The 22,262-nt window shown below is 36.3% G+C and overlaps 3 protein-coding genes across 10 annotated transcripts in view; 1 reads left to right on the top strand and 2 right to left on the bottom strand.

The window, feature by feature from the left end:
* The first annotated feature begins 2,734 nt into the window (after positions 1 to 2,734).
* Positions 2,735 to 18,216, top strand: pdss1 (prenyl (decaprenyl) diphosphate synthase, subunit 1). Of its 2 annotated transcripts, none has more exons than XM_077244219.1 (11): positions 2,735 to 2,938; positions 3,346 to 3,401; positions 4,132 to 4,258; positions 4,448 to 4,575; positions 4,710 to 4,851; positions 5,995 to 6,106; positions 6,187 to 6,296; positions 6,385 to 6,465; positions 8,808 to 8,921; positions 9,098 to 9,178; positions 17,724 to 18,216. In XM_077244219.1, the coding sequence occupies exons 1-11, from the start codon at positions 2,756 to 2,758 to the stop codon at positions 17,862 to 17,864; spliced, it is 1,275 nt and encodes a 424-aa protein (XP_077100334.1). In that variant the 5' UTR covers positions 2,735 to 2,755; the 3' UTR covers positions 17,865 to 18,216. The 2 variants fall into 2 exon arrangements, with proteins under 2 accessions (XP_077100334.1, XP_077100333.1); XM_077244218.1 differs by having other exon boundaries at positions 4,445 to 4,575.
* On the bottom strand, positions 11,063 to 13,100 carry LOC143751450 (uncharacterized). Its single transcript, XM_077244039.1, has 3 exons — positions 12,527 to 13,100; positions 12,077 to 12,232; positions 11,063 to 11,870 (listed from the first exon to the last, which is right to left on the bottom strand). The coding sequence occupies exons 1-3, from the start codon at positions 13,094 to 13,096 to the stop codon at positions 11,721 to 11,723; spliced, it is 876 nt and encodes a 291-aa protein (XP_077100154.1). The 5' UTR covers positions 13,097 to 13,100; the 3' UTR covers positions 11,063 to 11,720.
* Positions 18,217 to 19,177: 961 nt separating the features above from the next.
* The window catches only part of abi1a (abl-interactor 1a), a 55,568-nt gene continuing 52,483 nt past the window's right edge, over positions 19,178 to 22,262 (bottom strand). For all 7 annotated transcript variants that reach the window (XM_077244213.1, XM_077244216.1, XM_077244212.1 and 4 more), the window contains one exon: positions 19,178 to 20,510. In XM_077244213.1, the coding sequence (XP_077100328.1) occupies positions 20,335 to 20,510 (176 nt within the window). In that variant the 3' untranslated portion in view covers positions 19,178 to 20,334. The remainder of the gene's footprint in view (positions 20,511 to 22,262) is intronic.

Genomic DNA, 22,262 nt, shown 5'->3' with positions numbered 1-22,262 from the left:
GGGGTTACACCCCTACTCTTTCGAAAGACATTCTGGGATTTTTTTGTGACCACGGAGAGTCAGGGCCTCGATGATAGTCAGGGCCAAGATATCTTTTTTTTTTTTTTTCTTTGGTCAACTTCAGTTGTTTTTAAATTGTGCTTTATAAATAAACATTGTATTGTATTGTTACAGGTATCACACATTTTGTTTGTCAGTGTAAACAATAATTGTATTTTCTAACATGCTAACATTGATTGAAATGTTTGGCTTACATAATCTGTCTGTAAACATAAGCAGTTGAAACATATCTACTGTGTGAAGAAACATTATGTACTCTTAAAGTGTGTATATATCACTAGTATTTCCTACAGTTTTTCAAAATGGTTTAAACACAATTTCTGAAACTATGGCTACATTTCTTTAAAACAGAAAACCAAAAAACATGCACAAAACATGCAAAACACCATACATCTCTAACAAAAGCCAAACCTACTATAGAAGTAAAAAAAATAATAATTTTGATTTCATAGGGACTTTAATAATTTTGTAGCGCCTCCTTGTAAACACTTGTCATTAATCCAGCTAGATCTGTATATATATTAAAAGTCTGTATTAAGATACAATTAATACAAAACGAAATTCACCTTAATGAAAGGCTTTGTGCTTTGTTTGATGTCTCTGTGAAAGTTTTAAAGCAGTCTTTCAGTGACGCTTTCAGAACGGTCACGTCTGAACTGACACGTAACATTGTTTTTCCCTCATAAATGCGTACACGAAAAATAAGACCAAATGAATATTTTATGTTCTGTGGAGAGCAAACCCTTCTTCATCCGGTGGGTAGTATTACTTTTTGTACTTTTGCCACCTAAAAAACACATGTGTAGACTGATATTTTTCTAATGTCTGGACTCCTTTATTAAGGGAGTATGGATAAACAGACAATTTCAGACAAAACAATTTCAATATATTGGTATTAAATGCCCCCTACAGTGCAATCGCATCCACGCGAATTAAGAAATATTTATGTATATACTATATATATATATATTTATACATAATTTATATAATAGCCTATATGTATATGTGATGAGGTGAAGGCTGTAACCACTATAGTATTTACGGTAGTCCTTTGTGGTAGGGTGAATACGGTAGTTTCCGATCCAATGTCCCCTTTATGAATGGAGTAGTTAGTTCAGTAGTAATGGCGGCGTGCACGCTGAATAGACAACGCCAGATAGGCTGCTGAGATTTCTGTCTTTGAGACAGTGAGTATGTGCCTAAATTGCAAAACAGTTGTTGTAAGCTGTAGCTGTTACAATAACGTCGGATAGGTGGCAGTGATTTTCCTTTTTGGAGGTTGTAGTGATGGTTTGTTCCTGGTTTGGAAAATAGTTATTGTAAGCTGTTGCCAGGAGCTGGTCTTTGTCATTTTTTTGAATTACCTAAAGTCAAGTCAAATAATGAAGGTCTGCACTGATTTACTTGGGTGTATGAACCCTTTTAACTTGTCAACTTCCTGCCATCTAAGCCTATTTATGTGATTGTCAATAAATTTAATTGAAACGACAACTGGGTTGGACATTTTAATGTGCACCATATAGGCTTTACATATATATATATATAAATAAATGATTTTTTTCTTAAATATATACATGCATGTGTGTGTATTTATATATACAAAATAATTATACACACATATAATATGTAAACAAAAACCTTTATTTTGGATGCGATTAATCGTTGCCCAGCACTAATAAAAATATATTTAAATGGGTGATTCAGTACATACATAATTTACATACATTACATATGTATAATATATCATTTTAAGTACATTACATCATTTTAATTGTTCATTTTTAAATACATAAATATATTGACTTTCAAAAATAAACCAAACCTAAGTGTCAATTTGTCAACTAGCCCTGCTCTCCCTTATTTTTAGATTCATTCATACATGCGCATTTTAGTTTTTTTGTTAATAACTAGAAACATATGTTTTTTTTATAGTGTTTATTGAATCTTTTATTCTCATTAATCATTAATCCAGCTAGATCTTCGGTGGCCTCCTGTGCATGGAAATAGGCCTATATATTGCTACATTTATTTAGTTGATTAAAAAAGAACGACTATGTTCCTCATAAGGTCCTGTGCCTTTCACCTGGACTGCTGTTAAATGAACAGATAATGGACTGGATGTGGTTTCTGTTCTTAATTGTGAGAGATGTCTGCTGGTTCAGTAAGACAATATCCAGTAAAAGTATAAGTAGGCCTACTGCTTTTAATTGATGTGTATATATTTTAGCCAATGATATAGTATAACATTTGTTATACTATATAAAGTTTTATTGTTATTGTTTAAAATAGGATAATTATTATTTCGAACTATCGCATCTAACCAATAAGAGACAAGTTATGGGCCACCATGCCACGCCCATTTTAGTTTCCCACCTATTCTTTCCGTTTATTCTATTTCTAAAACGGCCCTCCTCTGCGTGATTTTTTTCCCCAAACCACTTCAGCGGAAATCCCGCCCTGCAGCCGATTCTAAAGTTTTCATTGGTCATGTCAATCACTGTACTGATTGCCTACACCAAACACTGATCCCTAAACCTACCCGTCACTGTAACCTAAACCAATGAAATCGGCTGCAGGGCGGGATTTCCGCTGAAGTGGTTTGGGAAAAAAAATCACGCCCCTCCTCTTCAGCAGCACATCACGTGACAATATCTTCCGGTTCATGCTACGGTTGCGTAACGTGACGTCACTGGGCATGTGCGTGCCGGTGCGTGCCGCTCTCTGTCGGGGCGTCATGGCGGTGCCGTGGAGCCTGTGCTGGAGAAGCAGTGCAGGAGCTGCTGTTGTACTGGACTGGTGTTGTGGATTCAGCAGAAGAGCTATTACACACACGGCGTCAGCAAGCAGAATGACCGCGTCTTCCTCCGCTGTGACACAGGTAGCGCGATCACACTGATGATGATGATGAAGGTCACCGGTGTGAGCCAATGAATGACAGATCACTACCGTATATTATTAGGTTTGAGATGAGTTGCGAATGTCATGCGCTGTAATAGTGTAAAAAGTCTTAGATCAGATTAATGCAGTCGTGTTTGTAAAGAACTCCTGCCTGAACTGTGTGTTAAAGGTCAAGAACTCATGCATTAGATTCTCACTGCTCAGTATTGCATGCCATTCAATGTCACTGGTGGACAAGAATGTTGCACAGGAAGTTTTGTATTGTGCTTGTGTAAAAGTTGTGTTGGCAAATGTTAAGACGCACTATATCCTGAGCACAGTTTGCACTATTGTTTTGATGGGTGTTGTCTTTCAGCCTTATATGATATGGTATTTTATGTTTTTCAGGTTTTATTCCGGCAGGGCCCTGTACATAATTTTAACAAACCAATGATCCTTGCAAGGTATTTCGATGTCATGGTGTAAATGTGTACTACCAGTTAGTACAAATGTGCATAGGTACACTGGGGCTAGTTGTCACACAGGGAAGGTGTAACATAGACTATTATAAAAACTATTAGGTTCAAAGTCTAGTTGCATAATGTTATGAGTATTACTTATGATAGTTCCAGTTAGCCAAAACAGTTTTGTGTTTTTTTTTTGTATGAAATTTGAAAAAAACTATTTAATTACTGTTCAGAAATTTGAGGTTAGCAGGATATATATTTTTTATCTTTAAAGACATAAATAGTTTGTTACAGTAAAGACATTTAAAATGTTACAGAAGATTTGTTTCATAATAATTCCCCCCCCCCCCCCCCCCTCCAAAATTAAGCAGCACAACATTTCAATATTAATAGTAATATGTTTCTTGAGCAGCAAATCAGCATATTAATTATTTTCTGAAGGATTATGTGACAGAAGACTGGAGTAATTAAATGAACTACATTCTACTTAAATATATTCATTTACTTTAAATATATTCATTTACTTTAAATATATTTACATTTAAAATATATTCAAGTAGAAAAAGGTTATTGTTATACATAAAATAACTTCATATTATTATATAAATTCTCTCACTCCATATATATATATATGGTAAGCAAAAAAATGCAGTTGTGTATTAATAACTAGAAACATATGTTTTTTTATTGTGTTTATTGAATCTTTTTTTCCATGTTTGTGTCTCAGGCACAGGTCTAGATGTCTGTACTCAACACCACGGGTCTGTTGCAATGTACACAGTGATGCAAAGTTAAAAGATCCTTTCTCACTTGCACAAAAGGACTTGCAAGATTTATATGAAGACATAAAAAAGGTACAGCAAGAATACTGCATAGTATTACATCGCTTTTACCACTAAACATTGCTTTTCTTGTCCACTGTTGTTTTATGAAGTATTATATTTAGTAATTAGTAATGCCCGGACACTTTCCTCCACTTCTCTGGGATATTTTCAGCTATTCTATGCACTCAAACTGACCTTCTCAAATGTGTGTTTCAGCAGCTGCTGGTTTCTAAAGCAGAGCTCAAAGCACTCTGTGATTATTACTTTGATGGAAAGGGAAAAGCCTTTCGACCAATGATTGTGATCTTGATGGCTCGAGCTTGTAACGTCCACAGCAATAAAGAGGGGTGAGAAAGCACTTCAGTGCTGTGTGTGTGTGTGTGTGTGTGTGTGTGTGTGTGTGTGTGTGTGTGTGTGTGTGTGTGTGTGTTTTTAATGTGATGCATCCGTCAGTGTTATAAGGCACATCTGATGTCCTCAGGGTTTTGCTGCCGGCACAGCGCTCTATCGCTATGATCTCTGAGATGATCCACACTGCCAGCCTGGTGCACGATGACGTTATCGATGACTCGGACACAAGACGTGGGAAAAACACCATTAATAAATTGTGGGGAGAGAAAAAAGTGAGGAACTTATCTGATCATAAAACAGATCGGTGGTTTTCTACTGTTGGTCACACGTTTTTGGTACTTTGTTGATGTCTAATTTGAAATCTGAAGGAAAATCAGTTGTGAACTATGGAAGTTTTTTTCAGCCAGGTAATAATAATAATAATTAAAAGAAAAACTTGTTTGCGACTTTTTAACTAACATTTTTTTTTTCTTCTAAATTAAATGTTTAACCCCTGTTTTCACAAACACGGTTTAAGTCCAGTCCAAGACTAAAATGCTTTTTTGAGCTGTTTTAACTGAAAGCAACTTGCACTGAGATTTCTTAAAATATGTCAGTTCCATTATTTTGTCTCAAGATGCACACCAGTAATGTTTTTTTCTAAGGCACGTTTATAAAAGCTACTTAAATGTCTTAATTGAAATAAGGTCTAATCCTGGCTTAATCTAAGCACTGTCTGTGAAACCAGGCCTATATCTCACAATTCGGACTTTATATAACTCTGAATTGCTAGTTAATCTTACAATTCTGAGAGAAACAGACAGAATTTTGTGATAGGCAGATCGGTGGTTTTCAACTGTTGGTCACACATTTTGGCTCTGTGTTGATGTCTAATTTGAAATCTGAAGGAAAATGAGTTGAGAATATAAGCTTGTTTCAGCCAGGCAATAAAAAAAACTAAACGTAATTGCGACTTTTTATCTCACGATTCTGACTTTCCTTCTTGCCATTGTAAGTTTATATCTCACAATTTTGACTTTTTTTCTCAAAATTGCAAGTTTATATCTCGCAATTCAGACTTTATAATTCGCAATTGCGAGTTTCTCACAATTCTAAGAAATACAGTCATGATTCTGAGAGGCATTCTGACTATTTTGTTGCAATTGCAAGTTTAAATCTCAATTTCTAGAAAAGCGAGCATTGCGAGATACAGTATGAACACACAATTCTGACTTTTTTCTTGCAATTGTGTTTATATCTCACAGTAGGCTTTTTTGCCCTTCATAATTGTGAAATACACTCGCAGTTCAGAATTATCAAAAAAGTAGAAATTACCTTTTATTTTTTACATTTCTTGGCAGAAACAAGCTTCTATAGAGAATTGAATAATGTTGTTCGTAAATTAAAATAATAATAGTTGTATCTGTAAATGTTAGGCTATCCTGGCTGGAGATTTCATTCTGTCTGCCGCCTCCATGGCATTAGCGCGTATTGGGAACAATACAGTAGTTTCTGTGCTGTCACAAGTTATAGAAGACCTTGTACGAGGTAAGTCTCTACAGATTTATGCATGAGACTTGTTTTATACAGTGGGCCTGTTATTTATATTTTTCATTGATAAATTCCAGGTGAATTCATGCAGCTAGGATCTAAAGAGAACGAAAACGAGAGATTCAAGCACTACCTTGAGAAAACCTTCAAGAAGACTGCAAGTCTCATTGCAAACAGTTGCAAGGCAGTATGTACGTTCCCTTTTAACAATAATGAGATGAAGTTCAGAGCTGAAAGAGAAGTTGAACACCAGCATTATTTCTTTTGAATTTTAGGTGTCAATTTTGGTGAATTCTGATCCTGAGGTGCATGAGATAGCCTATCAATATGGACGAAACGTTGGCATTGCATTCCAGGTAATATTTTCATTTATATGTGAAATGCTATTTTCACTTGGTTTAAATAGCATCTAGTCTATCAATATTCACACTTGGTATAATAGCATTTCATTTTATAAAGCATTTAATTTACACAGTGTAAATAGAATCTGTAATTTGTAATGCAGTGTGCTGTGATCACCAAGTTAACAATGGTTCTTCTGTTGCAGTTACAAATGCAGGAAGTAATTGTAGTTAATTATTAATTATAACAGAAACTTCAGCAGTAGAAATTTATTCTGGTTAGTTATGCACCAGAATGAAAATTTTGGGCAGAAACTGAAAATTTACGATGCACTTGGCAAAATTTAAATTTTCATTTGGCGGAAAACCAAAGATTTTATTTTATTTACAATTAATCAGATTTGTTTAATGATAAATACTCAAATAAAACTGACTTGTACAAACATTTAAATTGTACATAAGGCGGTTTTTATATAAAATTTTAAATAAAATAAATGGTTTCTACTCAAATTTACTGGTGAAAAATAAACATTTAAATTATTGTAATTTCTTTTCATGACAGATTTATTTAAACGTATATTAAAATAATGAAGACAACAGGTTAAGTAAAAATATATTTAATATTTAATGCAGCGCTTGCATTTAGAAAAATGCTGCTCTCTAGAGTTCTTTTTTTTAGCTAACTCTTGAGCTATTGCCGAAACGACATTTATTGTTTGAATCTCTTGATAAAATTGACAGAATTTGAAATTCAAGAAAGTGAAAACTGTTGTTCCGGCTAAGAATCGTCTGGTTCTTCCAGGTAAAGCTGCAGTATGTCATTTCTTTCACTAGCAACACTAGAAATAAAGGTGAATAAGTCTCCAAAACTTCACGCTGGCGTTTCTCGGTCAAACAACTAGTCAGATAGATAGCAGTTCGGTTAATAGTACAAAACTTTTACGCTGCAACTTTAAGCAGTAAAAATATTGGCCAAACCTTTATGGCTCGTTTCCACCGTGCGGTATGGTACGGTACAGTTCAGTACGGTACGCATTTATTTCCGTTTCCACTGTCAAAAGTTGCTAATGGTACCAAAATGCTGAACCGTACCGTACCACTTTTACCTAAAGGTTCGAGCTAGACTCACTGCAGAACGTTGATTGGTTGACAGAGAATCGTCACTTGCGCATGCTAGGGGAATGACAATATAAAAAGCACCAATTTTTTTTAATATACAGTTGAAATATAATACTACTGTTATTGTGTCACGAAATGTAGTTTTAAGAGTTTTTTAGGCGAGAATGTAGTTGTTTAAAGCTCAAATCTGTGGTTTATTTATAAAGATTTATGAAAATTTGATCCAGGTTGTGAGATCCATTCCAGGCGATCAGCAACAAACTTCCTCGACTAGTCGTTCTGAAGTTTGCCGCTGACTCTGACGTCTCTGTAGAGGTTAAACGAGATGAATTTGTTCCCTGGCCAATCGTTTTGGCTAAGGGCTAAGTGAAGTTTCATAACTTTATATATTTAGGCTATTTAACTTTACCGCTGTAATGTTAGACTAGAGCGCTGACTTTGTACAAATGCACATATTGCCTGGACCATATTAATGTTTTATATTTTTAAAATTTAAATAAAAAAAAGAGGTAGGGTTGTGTTTTATGTTTAGTTTTGTTATAAATAGACTAACGCTATATACATGTGGTGAATATAATCAATACGCATCGCCTGCACCACATTTGTGTGCCTATAATGTTTAAGATTTCTTTAAATGAAAACAAAAAGAGGCAGAGTAGTGTTTTATAACATATTTCGTTTTATTGTTGCCTAAAATGTATACAGAGATAACCGGAGTAGCAGAGCGAGTTGAGTGACAGAATTGCCGGACTCGCGTCCTCGGGAGTCATTCTCCTCAGTCGACTTGCCAAGTCCGAACTTTGCTTACTTGGTATTGAGAAACGCCTAATTTCGGCGCTTGTCTTCTTGTGACAAACAGCCACATGCCGAGTAGCAAGAACAAGATCTGCTGTATGCCATCCATTGTTGTTTACTGTCGCTTTCTTCTTCACGCGAAAATGATACGATCACTTCTCTCCGGCATAGGCTACACTACGCCTATCAAGTAAGGTACTGTTGGCGGTGGAAACGCAAGCCGGATCAGGGTTTACTGTCCCGAATCGCACTGTACTGTACCGTACCGTACCTTACCGCTCAGTGGAAACGAGCCATTAGGCTGTGGCTGTATATTTTAATAAATCTGTGCTGTTATAGTTGAATTCTTTCATTACAAATTATTCATTACAGGTCATATTGGTTTTATCTTGAATTATTATTGTTTAAAGTCAGGTAAAATAGAACTTAGTTGTCTTTTTCAGCTTGTGGATGACATTCTGGACTTCACGTCCTGTGCAAACCGCCTGGGGAAGCCATCAGCTGCCGATCTCAAACTGGGTCTGGCCACCGGTCCCGTTCTGTTTGCTTGCCAACAGGTACGACAGCTGAACGCATCTGTGCTCTCACAATATGATGTCACTTCCCTGAAGTACAGAAAGGGGAATCAGGTCTAATGGTTGACTTGGTTTATTACAGCCATTAACTTAACTGTAAAACAGTTTGGATTTTCTAAAGATCTCCCAACCAGTTTCACTCTTTTATCACTGTTTAGTTTCCTGAGCTGCATGCGATGATAATGAGGCGCTTCAGCTCTGATGGAGATGTGGATCGAGCCTGGCAATATGTCCTGAAGGTGAGGAGGATTTGTGTTGTATACAGGTGAATCTCATGAAAACATGTCCAGGGGCAGCTTTCAGAAAACACTAAAACTAGTCTAACAAGTGAGTCATCCAATTTTTTCTTTTAGAGTGTTAATACATGTTAGTTACATAAAACATATTACCGTTTACCCATAACTAACTACTAAATATTAAGACAGTCTTAACTTAATGGCTATGTTTATGCAACTGGCCCCAACTCACATTTCTATGGAAGCTTGTTTCCGCTACGGAATACATTTTTTGAAAAGAAAACCTTTTAACTCACAATTCTAAAAAAAATACTTTTTTTCTTACAATTGTGAGTTGTCATCTTGAAACTTTTACTTTTTTTTCTCAGAATCGTGAGATATAAACTCACAATTCTGAGAGAAAAATACTTTATATCATGCAATAACTCGCAATTGCAACTTTATATCACACAATTTTGAGAAAAAAGTCAAAATTATGAGATAAAAAGTCACAATTACATTTTTTTTTAATTCCAAGACGGAAACAAGCTTCCATACATTTCCCCCCAATATTACAAGAAAAAAAGGCTGTAAATCAAACCTCTAAGAATTGTATGATATTTTTATATTGTGACGTTTTGTATGACAGTTTCCCCCCCAAAAGTCTCATTAACGCTAACAGATGTTTTACTTTAGTGATTCTTGTTATTCTTCTTGAGATCATTACTGTAATACTGTCATTTTGACCATATTCAGAATCACCAAATATGTAATTTGTGTAGATCCGATGGGTTTTTAAAATTGCTTTCAAACAGTCCTGCGTGTATTTGTGTGTTCTGGTTTCTAATTGCAAAGGTTTCTAATCAACGTGTTTTTGCAGCGTTGAATATTGTAGCCAATCACAGGCATGCCTGTTGAAAGCAATGGCCAATAAGAGATGTTTACTGTATGTTAGTCAGAATCTGAATTTAACTAAGTTCTACATCCTTGCAAATCATCTCATTATAACAAAGTGTAGACATTATGTAAATAAGAGATTTAAATATAATTTTGAGACTGCTGAAGTCATTAAAAGTTGCATTTTCAGTTGAATTTAGGGAAACCACTTAAAACGTTTTGCAAACAGCTGAAAGTCTGTAAATTTAGCAAATAAACCTGATTTGCAATGGGGGTTGGATAATTTTGATTACATCTGTGTTAAATAGTGTGTATTTAGATTAATTGATAATAACTGGAGTTTTTGTGTGAGTAAGCTCAGTCAGCTGCTAAAGGGAACATGGGTGGGTTTGGTTTAATATTTAAAAACATAATTAAAAAATTTCAATATTTAAAATGTTATGCGATCAAGGGGAACCACCTAAGTGCTTAGACAAATATCGAACACTGCTTGAGATATATATATATATATATATATATATATATATATATATATATATATATATATATATCATAGTAATATGCAGTTAGCATTCTGTTTGCAGTTACATTCTGCAACTTTTTCATGCATTCTGATTCCCTCATATAATGGTCTTTTGCCAGACCATGCAAAATATTAATCAAAACATTCAGTAAATGACATATATTTTATATTACACTGTATCAGGAAGTTAGTTTATTATATTTGTGAATAGATGTTTAGAGATTCAGTTTTTCTGCATATTGTACTTCAAGTATAACAAAAGCAAATCTAGTGACCCATGCACCAAATAAATGCACCAATGAAGTTTTTTGTTTTGTTTTTGTATAGAAAAGATCCACTGATAAATGTAAAGTATTGTAAAAGTCTTTGGACTTAAATCTGTCATAAAAATTAAAACTAACCTTTATCTGATGAAGTTTGGGATGCAGGCTATTGTTGCAAGATAATGTAACTGAAAATTGTATTACATAGCCATTGTCCTCAGCCATAAATTCTGGTAAATATGATTTATATATGTTATTACAATGCTATTCTTTGGCTTAGTGTGTGAATTGAATCAGCCCAGTGATAGAAGATGAAAATGATCTGTTTATAACACCAGTGGTAGTTAATGTGTGTTGTCATTGACAAATAAATAAATACACAGTTTATATATATTGTAGCGGGGCTTGGGGGAAAAGGAGAGCAAACATGTAAGTTGTTAAACCTGGAGGGTGCGTTTTATTTCTTGTGCAATAATGAGTATTGAAGGAGTGTTGGTGCTCTTGTGCTTCTGTGCTGGAGAAAGTGGAGGGAAGACTGCAAACTTCAGCCAGACAGCAGGGAGTTAGCTTGACCAGCAGAGAGTTCTATCAAGGTTTCCAGGTTCCTTCTCATTAATCACTCTCTGTAAGAGAAAGGGGTAAACAGAAGTTAGAGAGTGTCTGGGAGATCAAAAGCTCAACTGGTCTTTCTTCACTGGTGTTTATATGGCCTCAGTGATGAGTTGGTCGATGGCCGTCAGGTGTGTGTGTTGATTGCTGGTCAGCTGCTCTGTGTGTGTTGCCAGGGGCGACTGATGTCGGAATGATTGTAGTCCGCCACAATATATATATTTTTTTATTATACATGCATTAATATAAGGCATGTACAAATACAATATAAATATTAAATATTTGAAATTACACAACATTTTGCAAATATGCTACATAAATAGTCAATTTGGTCTAAGGTGCCTGGATCCGACTGTTGGTTGTTGACTTTGATTGCCATCCGCTGCTTTTTTTGTGGGGGTGACCTGTCCACTCCTGCACTGTCCTGTGGAAGGAACAGACATAATCATGTAACGCTGACCAGAATTACTTTGTGATTCTTAAATAAAATCTAAAGAAAAATTGCTTCTACCATTTCAATATGATGCGTCTGAATTGAAAAGGATATGATTCGCATGATCATCCCAGATTAAATTATTAAAGTATTTAGTTTCTAAATCTTAGTAAAATTGAGAGATAGGAGAGTCTAACCAATGCTCTTTTCCGGGTCGGCTGGGACCTGGGCTGAAGTATGTTCTGAGTTCTCCGGCTGGGTTGTGAAGTGGTTATCTGAGGGGCTGGATGGTTGTAGCGCCTCAGTTCCACACAAAGTTTTTGTGGAGGTGCCTGACTCAGACCTGCATTGTCCTGTTGAAAGAACAGATATAATCATGCAATACAGGGCAGAATTAATGGGTGCTTCTTAGACTAAATCTAAAGGCGTATCTTTTATATATATATATATATATATATATATATATATATATATATATATATATATATATATATATATATATATATATATATATATATATATAATTTTGAAATCTAAAAGGATTTTAAATTGAGGACCTAGAAAACATAGTAGCATAGTTAAAGGCAATGTTTACTTGTTTGAATACATTTTAAAATAAGTAAAAACAAGAGATATAAGGGACTTACAGAAGCTTCTGTGCTCCATAGACACACCTTCTTACTCCATCTGGACATGGGTGCTCCCTGGGGAGACCTGGGTGGTTGCTGTGGGGAACACGGTGGAGCAAGTGTTCTCTGTGGGGTCTTGGCAGGCAGAGACACTCCCTTTTGGATATTCTTTTGCCTCTGCTGCTGCCCCCACCATTCCCTCAACTTCTCCCTCTGCTGCCTAGGGATCCTGAGGTTTGCGGAAGACACAATCATTGGTGCATTTTGCAAATCCCTCAGCAGCTCAGGGTTTTTAGGATCTCGCCTCTCTGAGATCTTGTCAATATCAAGTGCTCCCTGTGCACAACAGACAGGCACTAACTCAGGCTCAGGGATCTTTCGTGTTTGCCTCTTTGAGATGTTGTCAGGCATGGGTGGTCCCTGCAGAAAAGCTTGAGGCATCTGCTGCAGCAGCTCCTGCCTTATTGGCTCAGGGATCTTTAGTTTTGGCCTAGCTCCGATCTTGTCCTGCATGGGTGCTCCATGTGAGGAGTATGTGAGCACCTTTGGGGCAGCCACTGGTGCCCTCTGTAGAGACTGGATGGGCATGGGTGTTTCATTAGAGGCCTTTATCAGATGTTTAGTCAAATGTTCAGGTATCCTGAGTCTTCCTCTTTGTTGGGACCCTATGGGCACAGGTGCTTCCTTTGGGGACCCAGCAGGCACAGATGCTATCTGTGGCTTTTTCTGCCTCCAATTTCTCCTCTGGTCCGTGGCCATTATTGCATCAGAGAAACTTGAGTGCTGAGCTTTTGTCGATGCATCACTGAAGACCAGGGATGAGGTGAGGTCCTCTTTTTTAGAACTGAGAGAGTTCCGCTGGGACCGGACAAGCATACATTCTCCCTGTCTTGACCCGTCAGGCACATGTGCTTTCGGTGTCTGCTGCCTCCACTGCTTCGTGGTCTTCAGTTCTCCCTCCTCATATTTCCCAGGCCTCTGCTGTCTCCACTGCCTCGTGGTCTTAGATGCATTACTGAAAACCTGGGATGAGGTGAGGTCCCCCTTCTCAAGTCTGGCAGGCACAGATGCTCCCTGTGTGGATCTGGCAGGCACAGGTGCTCCCTGTGTGGACCTCGAAGAAAAGGGTGCTCCCTGTGTGGACCTTGAATAAAAGTGTGCTCCCTGTGTGGATCTGGCGGGCACAGGTGCTACTTGTGTGGACTTGGAAGAAAAGTCTGCTCCCTGTGTGGATCTGGCGGGCACAGATGCTCCCTGTGTGGATCTGGCGGGCACAGGTGCTCCCTGTGTGGATCTAGTGGGCACAGGTGCTCCCTGTGTGGATCTGGCGGGCACAGGTGCTCCCTGTGTGGATCTGGCGGGCACAGGTGCTCCCTGTGTGGATCTAGTGGGCAGAGGTACTCCCTGTGTAGACCTGGATGAAAAGGTTGCTCCCTGGGTCATCTTCTGCCTCCACTGCGGTGTGGTCTTCAGTTTTGCATCTGAGAAGCCCGAGTGTTGGGAATGAGCCTTCTCAGATGCATCACTGAAGACCAGGGATGTGGGGCATGATGTTTCTCCTGCCTCCACTGTTCCCCCCCACTGGCCTGAGATGAGGTCCCCATACTCAGGATCCTCAGATATGGGGTCTGAAACTTCCATTATCGCCCACCACTTCCCTGCAGCAAGGGCTGTAGTGAGCTCATCTGAGAACTCAGTAGGTGAGGACTGCTCTGCACTCTCAAAAATGGTGGGCATGGTTGACATACTCATATTGATGTTGGATATGATGTAGAAAATGAACTAGAAGTGAACAATACGTTTTGCAATATATATCTGTAAAACACTATGAAAGAAAGAGAAAGGGAAGAGATGATTTGAGTAAACATACAGTACAAGAATCTGAAAGCTTGTTGTCTTAAGCCCTACTTATATCGTCCGCATTCTGCAATTTTTGTCAACTGAAGTTCCACGGACATCCGTGTGTAGTTAGCCCAATTTTTGTGTTTGGACTAACGTGTGTGCACAACAACGCATACGCTAGGTTATTAAGATAGAAGAATGTTCACACGACTCTTTGACATCTGGTATAAATAAGAAATTGTGCGGTGTCAAACTGGTCCACCAACTAATAGCTGTGCGGACACGACTGTGCGCGAGATGGAGCGGAACGCGAAAAATCAAGTATACCCGGGCCTTTAATTTTCTAAAAAAAAAAAAAAATGTATAAAGTATACAGTGTATGCCCATTGGCGATCCATCAGAAGAGGCAAGGGAGGCTGAAAGCCTCCTTATTTAAAATGAACAATGAAGTAAATTTTTTTTTTTATCAATTTCCCTACTAATGTGCATAACTCAGATGCAGATAATGTAAATGTATAGCATTTTTTTTATTATGCCCGGTTGTCGAGGCAAATTTGATTGAATCAGCTTAAGGCCAATAAGCTTTCAGTATCACTTCAGTGTGTCATCAGATCTGCTATCGTTTTGTCAATTAAATTTAAATTATCAACAATTATATATAAATAAAAAATGTTTGATCATTATTGATTTACATATCATCCTCTCATTTCCACACAAACCGCCACTGTGTAGCCTACCATGCCTATTTATTTATCTAAATGTAGCTACAGCAAATCGAGACCATAACATTCCACAGTTTAAGCAGATTCTTCTGCAAATTATGAAAAGATTAAAATTCAGATCCCTAAACCCTGTGTAAAAAGCATACTCACACAATCGCCGACTCGCTACAAGAAGAATAACTCCGCTGCACTCATTATCTACTCACCGAACGTTCTGAGGAATGCGGCGATCATTATGACGTAACAATCATCCACACGAGTTTGTGAGGGATGGGAGACCTAGGCTTTCGTTGTATTAAAAGTGAACATGGAATACAAACAAAGACTGACTTAGCATTTTTTATTCATGATTGTTAATACAAAAACTAGCGCTGTTTATTAATTATTTGTTTGCATTTGCAGCTGGTGCATAAACGGGAGCAAAAGTGAAGCTGCGGATTGGCATACATTTTATTATAGCATAACAGACCACTCAACCAAACTTAATAAACAGATATTCCAATACAAGCACATTTCTGAAACAGAATAGGCCTATAGGCTAATTAACAAAAAAGTTCCTTGTTTTTTTTCTATAATAACAATAGCCTAGTTAAGCAACATCATACGAGGAAGTCGTTAATATTACATGACTTACATTTTGCTCTATCGCCAACGAAAATAGTTCCAAATAAATCTATAAATCGTTGCGCATCTGTGAGAAACAGTTTCCCTGACTGAAAACTTTCCATAAGTTTAGCAGCTTGAGATGCTCTCTGAAGTGCAGGCAGAGCAGCGAAACATAACTGTGTCTCTTGTCAAAAAACCCAGTTTCTTTCAGATTTTTAAACTATTATTTCCGTTATAATGTATTTAATTGAAAAACGGAGAATAATAAAATTCGGATTCCAAACGCAACACCGAGTTCATGAAACTCAACGCTGATTAAGAAATAAACGGCAAATTAAGATGATAGGCTATATTAGAGAATCAGTGGGCATATATATGGGCTGCTGGCGGTGCTTGAGGATTTGTCATTTTGTGTTTCTGTGAAAAAATACTAACAATAACGAGGCGAACAATACGCTAAAAGATACTAGGCTAAATGTAAAATGTTTTATTTAAAGAAAGACGCATTCCCTTTTCATCAGGTAGATTGCATGTCTTTTGTGTGGCTGGATGTTGGGCTCATAAACAATAGTAACGTTCATCCAATCTTGCTGAAATATAAACGCAGACTGTGAAAGGGAAATTCTGATCAGCGATCAGCCGACAAACGATTCTGTTTAATTTAAAGCCTTCCGCGAACAGAAGTGTTGATATCACTTATGATCTCTCATATTCAGGTGGCCATACGCAAAATCCCTTTAAAGCCATATTCATATTTCTGCGTATGCCATACTTACTATTGACTATACGGGACAAACTGGGTTTAATAAGGGACGTTTTGATGTCTTATGCGATACGATTTCGTATTGGCTACAGAACGGTGCAACCCGACACGCTTACTTAAAATAGACCTATGCATTAAGTGTTGTAGTAGTGTAGACCTGTAACAGCAACATTAACAAACACAATAAAAACAAGATATGTAATGTATTATTTAATTACCGGTATTATAATTAGCGTTAATATTTAACTCTTACAATTAACTTATAATTTATTTTTTGTATTTTCAAGTAGTTAACTGTTTAAATACTCAAATAATTAAGATCTGTTAATTATGTTGTGCTGTTAGGATCTAGGCTTATTTATTTAGGCCTATCTAGCCTATTTTAAATATTCCCTTCATTTAAATAGGATAAGTCTGTTCTTAAACTTGCTATAGCCTACTTCATACATAAAAGTCAGTTTATAAAGGCAAAAGCAAAACAGGAAGTGGAAATGAGCTGGGAATATGCTGCCATCTACTGGTTATAGTGGTAATTTTATGTTGAAAGTGTCTAATAAGTTTCCTAATCCTCCACTAAAGCGTGAGAAATTGGCCGTGTGTTTAAAAATTATTTAAAATATTTTATTGTGGGAGGGTGGTTATAATATTATTGTAAAAATATTAAATGCTACACAAATATGCATAACTGTAAATATTTACATATAATTTTACTACTATATATACTGTAGTACTATAATATTTTTGTAATATATATTTTTTGCATTACATTAATGAGAATTGGATTAATATGATATTGAGTTGGAAAGTTTTGGTGTGGAAATGTTCTTTGCGGAAAGTAATGTCATAATGACATTTTTTTATCTTCCTAAAAATCGGCTTCATTTTCTTAAAGCAAAATACAATATCTGTTTGATTTGTGGTGAAATATATAGAGAAAGTAAAACATTTTAAAATATGAATGAAACAGTTTAAATGTCAATTTATTTTTCAATTTAGAAATGCTTTCTATTGATTTGTTCCTTACACTATTTTAAAACTTGAATTTAAATTTTTTTTTTAAGTAAGTTCATTTAAAAAAAGAGATTTCTTTTCCAGATTTGTTTGAATTAAATATAAAATCACGGGATAAGTTATACATTTATTGTTACTCCTAGTTGAAAGAATCTGAACCAGTCAAGTCTCTTGTGATTCATCCAACTAGAAGAGTTCCAGAAGTTTCTATCGTTGGTAAACCTCCTCACTCACTCACTCATCAGCTTGTGTTGTGTGTTCTGGTTCCCAGAGTGACGGTGTGGAACAGACTAACTACCTCGCTCAACACTACTGTCAAGAGGCCATTCGTCAGATCAGCCGTCTGAGGCCGTCGACCGAACGAGACGCTCTGATCCGACTGACCGAGCTGATGCTGCGCAGAGACAAGTGAAGCTGCACACACAGCTCCACACACAGGCAGCTCCACCTCTGCAGGGCCCGGGGAATGCTTTACCGTACTGTAATCACAGAGCCCTGATCTCCGTTGACCTCTATTGACCTCCATGCCAAGGGTTTGACTGGTACAGGAGGACTAACTCTGCGAGATCATTGTTATTCCAGGTGTAGCACAGATGTGCTACTGTCTCGTGTGTGTGGATCCATTACAGACGCACACTTAAACATCCGTCCACACTACGAAAGGCCAAACGTCTTTGATTCCACTGTAAGTGCTCAATAACAACCAAGTCCTTAAACCTCACTGGCTATTTACTTAAATTAAAGAAGGTATTTTTTAAAGTAAACAGCCTGTTTGACTTTTTATTTCTGGCGAAAAAAGAACATTACATACATTTTTTTGAAAGAAGTTTCTTACACTCACCAAGACAGCATTTATTTGATCAAAAATACAATCAAAATTTAAAATAGCTTATGTAAATCCTTCTATTAAAATGTAATATATTCCTGTGATCAAAGCTGCGTTTTCAGCATCTTCAGTGTCACATGATCCTTCAGAAATCATTCTAATATGATGATCAAGAAACATTTTTGATAATTACCAATGTTGAAAACAGCATTTTATAACAATGTAAAAGTCTCTGCTGTCACTTTTGATCAATTTAATGGATTCTTGCTTGAATAAAAGTATACATTTCTAAACAAAAAAACGTTGACACAAGTTTAGTTTGGCACGGAAAAAAGTTAAAATAAAGGTAATTCAGAGAAGGTAAAGTCACAATTCAAAGAAAAAAAAGGAAACTCGCAATTATTTTTTCCTAGCAATTCCGAGATTTAATTGAAAAAGTTACAATTACTATTTTTTAAATTCCATGGCAGAAACAAGCGTCCATATTGAACCGTATTGTATCCGTTTAGTATTTCCACAAAAAAAGGTTTAAATAATACTTCTAGACCTATTTCATGTTTTCTTGACAATTAGGAGTTCATGTCTAATCCATCTAGAGCTGCAGAATCACCACCAGTTTACAGTTAATGGGTTAGTTCATTGCTATTGCAGACTAAACAATGCAAAACTTGTAAATCTCAGAAAACAGCTCATACAGTATAATTAGTTTGACGACATGAGGTCATGAACATTTTTGAACCACCTTATGTTGTAAAGACAATTATTTAGCTCAATTTCGTAGCATTTTATGAAGTTCTGTGCATGTATGGTATGATGGTACGATATAAATTCAAATACGGCTCCACATTCTTCTAAAAAAGTAACAAATAACCAAAAAATGTTAAGTGAATAGACCAAGGTTTTACATAGAATGATTTATTATAAAAGACTGTACAATTAAATTTCAATTAACATTATAAATACAAATTCTGGGCTGAGACGAGCTTCAGCGCAGATGGAATTCAGTTGGAACAGTTCAAATGTTTCAGTATGACAAAAAAAGTCTGAAGGCATTCGCTTTAAACTCCTGAAATGACTGACTGGTCAGACGCAGTTGAATGAAATCTCTGTAATCGTTTCTCAGACAGTACGACTCCTGAAACATCTCAAAGAGTGAAAAATAGTCAAAGAAAGGTGTGATTAATGCCAGACCTGAGTCGAGTAACTAGACCAGTTCATTGCTCTCTGTACTGTACAACACGCCAGTTACTTCTTACAGACCACGGCACAAAAAAATGAGTCCAGCATTGTAAGAATTGTGATTTGTACTGATTAGAGACCTTTAGATACTTTACAGCTTACATATTCAAGCTATCTACATAGAATTCATGTTTGTTCATTGTAGCAAATACTCTAGTCCTTTTGGCATTAACTAAAAATATTAACATGGAGGGAGACGCTGTTGAAACAAATGAAAAAGTTCTGTGCTTTGCATTCATTAACCAAATTAATAAAGAAATTTATATCGACATTTCGCTAAAAATTAAAGCATAAACATAAGTAATCTACAAATGCCTATATTTAAAATAAAGTGTTCTGTAAATAATACAAAGATGGAAGCTGAGTGGAATTTAACGTTGAGGTTACAATACATATTTAAATTTTGTATGCATGCTTTACTTTAAGATTTTGATACACTTTGGGGCAATGACGTGGTGCTTTAAGATAAAACACTAAAATTAATTAGTTTATAAGATGAGTGATGGTTGACTTTCAGTCGGAAATGTCAAAAGAAAAAATGGTGACCATCATCTACTTTACATGTTCACTGTTGAAGATAATGTGATTGACATTCACTACGGAAACCCCACAGGCTAACTTTCATTTTATGTACACTGACTTCCTCCGAATAGTTGCTCCATCCCGTTTGCCCACATCCACCCATCACCACAAAGTAAAGTTCATAGATTTTCATGATCGGCCATTTGTCAGGAACAAACATGTATCCTTGTACACGGTTTATACGGTGTTCACGATTTCATTGTTTGGGTAAATATGATTTTTAGGTAGAGTCCCTTCAGTCGGCATAGTGCATGATGGACTCCACGTAGTTCCCGGGAAACAGACCAGTGACGCCGTTGCTAACTCCCTCGAACCAGCCGTCGTCGTTCTTCTTGATGATGTAGATGATGGCTCCTTCCATGAAGGACAACTCATCGTCCTTATCCTTGACGTAATCGTAGATGGCAACCACTGCAAAGATGAACCTTATTAGTTATTAAAACAATAAGCCACACCAGTGCCACATCAAGGGTGTTATTAGGCAACTATAATATGATCGAAGACACCAGTGTTTAATAAATAGCTCTATTAATACGATTATTATGAACAGTATAAAAAAGTACAAATAGTTACATATGTTAATAAAATAACAATACAAATTAAAGCTGCAAGCAGCATTTATCGGGTTCAAGCGTTTAAGGGATTTAAGCACACATACATAAAAAGACATTAAGTTTCATTTAGCAAGCATTTAACCACTGACATCATAGATGGAAAAGTCCATTTACCGCCAATACAGGCAATTTAACATAAGAAATACATGGTTTTCAAAGCTTTTTGAAAGTTATAGGGACTCTTCGTTATTTATTTAAGGGACCACCGGAGGAGTTTTGAGATCTGTAGTCAAAAAAGACTTGACCCTCCCTTCGCCAGTAATACATTTTTCTATGACCCTCCAAAATGATTGTGAAAAAAGCCATGACCCTCCCCTGGAAAAAGACATGACATCTTTGCGCTTGGCAAAGATGTTCAGTATAGCCATTGTTTTTTTACAACCATGACAAACGACTAAACTCCTGCTTTCTCATCTTACTAAGGCTGTAACGATAGACCAAACCTACAATTCGGTTCGTATCATAATTTTTTATTTTAGATTTAGATTTTCAAGTTTCGGTGCTGCAGTGGTGACACGTTCATGTAACAAGGGTGGCGCTCCCAATAAAGTATCTTAAAGCTGCCACAAAGAACCGGTAAAAGTAATGATTATGAATGTCAAATATAGCAGGGAGAGATTTTAATTGTTTATTAATAAACAAGTTTTTTCTGTGTCAGTGTGTCGGCTTCAAGATGAAGTTGACGATGCTGACTCGCGATGTTCACAGATTTCATACGGATTACATAAGCAGAGAGCAGTCTGTTTTTCGTTTTTAAATGTTCTGTTTAAAAGTAGACATCAAGCTTTCTATATATTTGTCAAGTCTGTGAAGTAAATTATACGCTGAGTTTCGGTTCATTTATGAGACGAGAGTCCAGTTCACGCGCCGGCGACTCCGTGTCATGATGATCTATTTTCTACTATATTTACTTCTTATTTATTAAATCCAGGCAATTGGTTGATGAAACATTAATTAAAATTAAGATACAATTTATAAAAAACGAAATTTACTTCAAAGAAAGGCTTTGTGCTTTCTGAAGTCGCTTTCAGAGCGGTCATGTCTGTAACGGAGAACTGTCACGTCCGTAACTTTGTTTTTTTCCTCATAAATTCGAACACGAAAAACAAAATAAAAAATAGTATTTTATGTTCAGTGGAGGCCGCCCCTTCTTCATCCGGTAATTAGCCTACTTTTGTTTTGCGCAGTGTAGCCTAATTCGTAGAATTATTAAAAAATATTTTGCCACCTAAAAGTTAAAGATTTGTTGTGTCACGTCACATATTTCGCTCATATTAAATATAAAACGCATGTGTAGACTGATATTTTTCTAATGTCTTGACTCCTTCATTAAGGGATATTGATATATAAACAGATTCAGGATTAAATGCATTTTCTGATAATTTATATTTGAAGTTTTGACTGCAAATGTCACGTCCATAACACTGGAATTGCCCAATTTTAAAGAATTTATCCTCAACTATTTTTTTGGTGTAGGTCTGCGTATTTTATTATGTTAACTTAAAATAATTCTAATAGTAATTTTAAAATGTGGTAGCCCTACGTCTAA

The sequence above is a fragment of the Siphateles boraxobius genome, unplaced genomic scaffold (assembly GCF_051911475.1).
Source record: "Siphateles boraxobius isolate OS27281-9 unplaced genomic scaffold, OSU_SipBor_1 26, whole genome shotgun sequence".
NCBI classification, from domain to species: Eukaryota; Metazoa; Chordata; class Actinopteri; order Cypriniformes; family Leuciscidae; genus Siphateles; species Siphateles boraxobius.
Note: the sequence above shows the minus strand (reverse complement) of the source record. Positions and strands in the feature narration are given on the sequence as shown.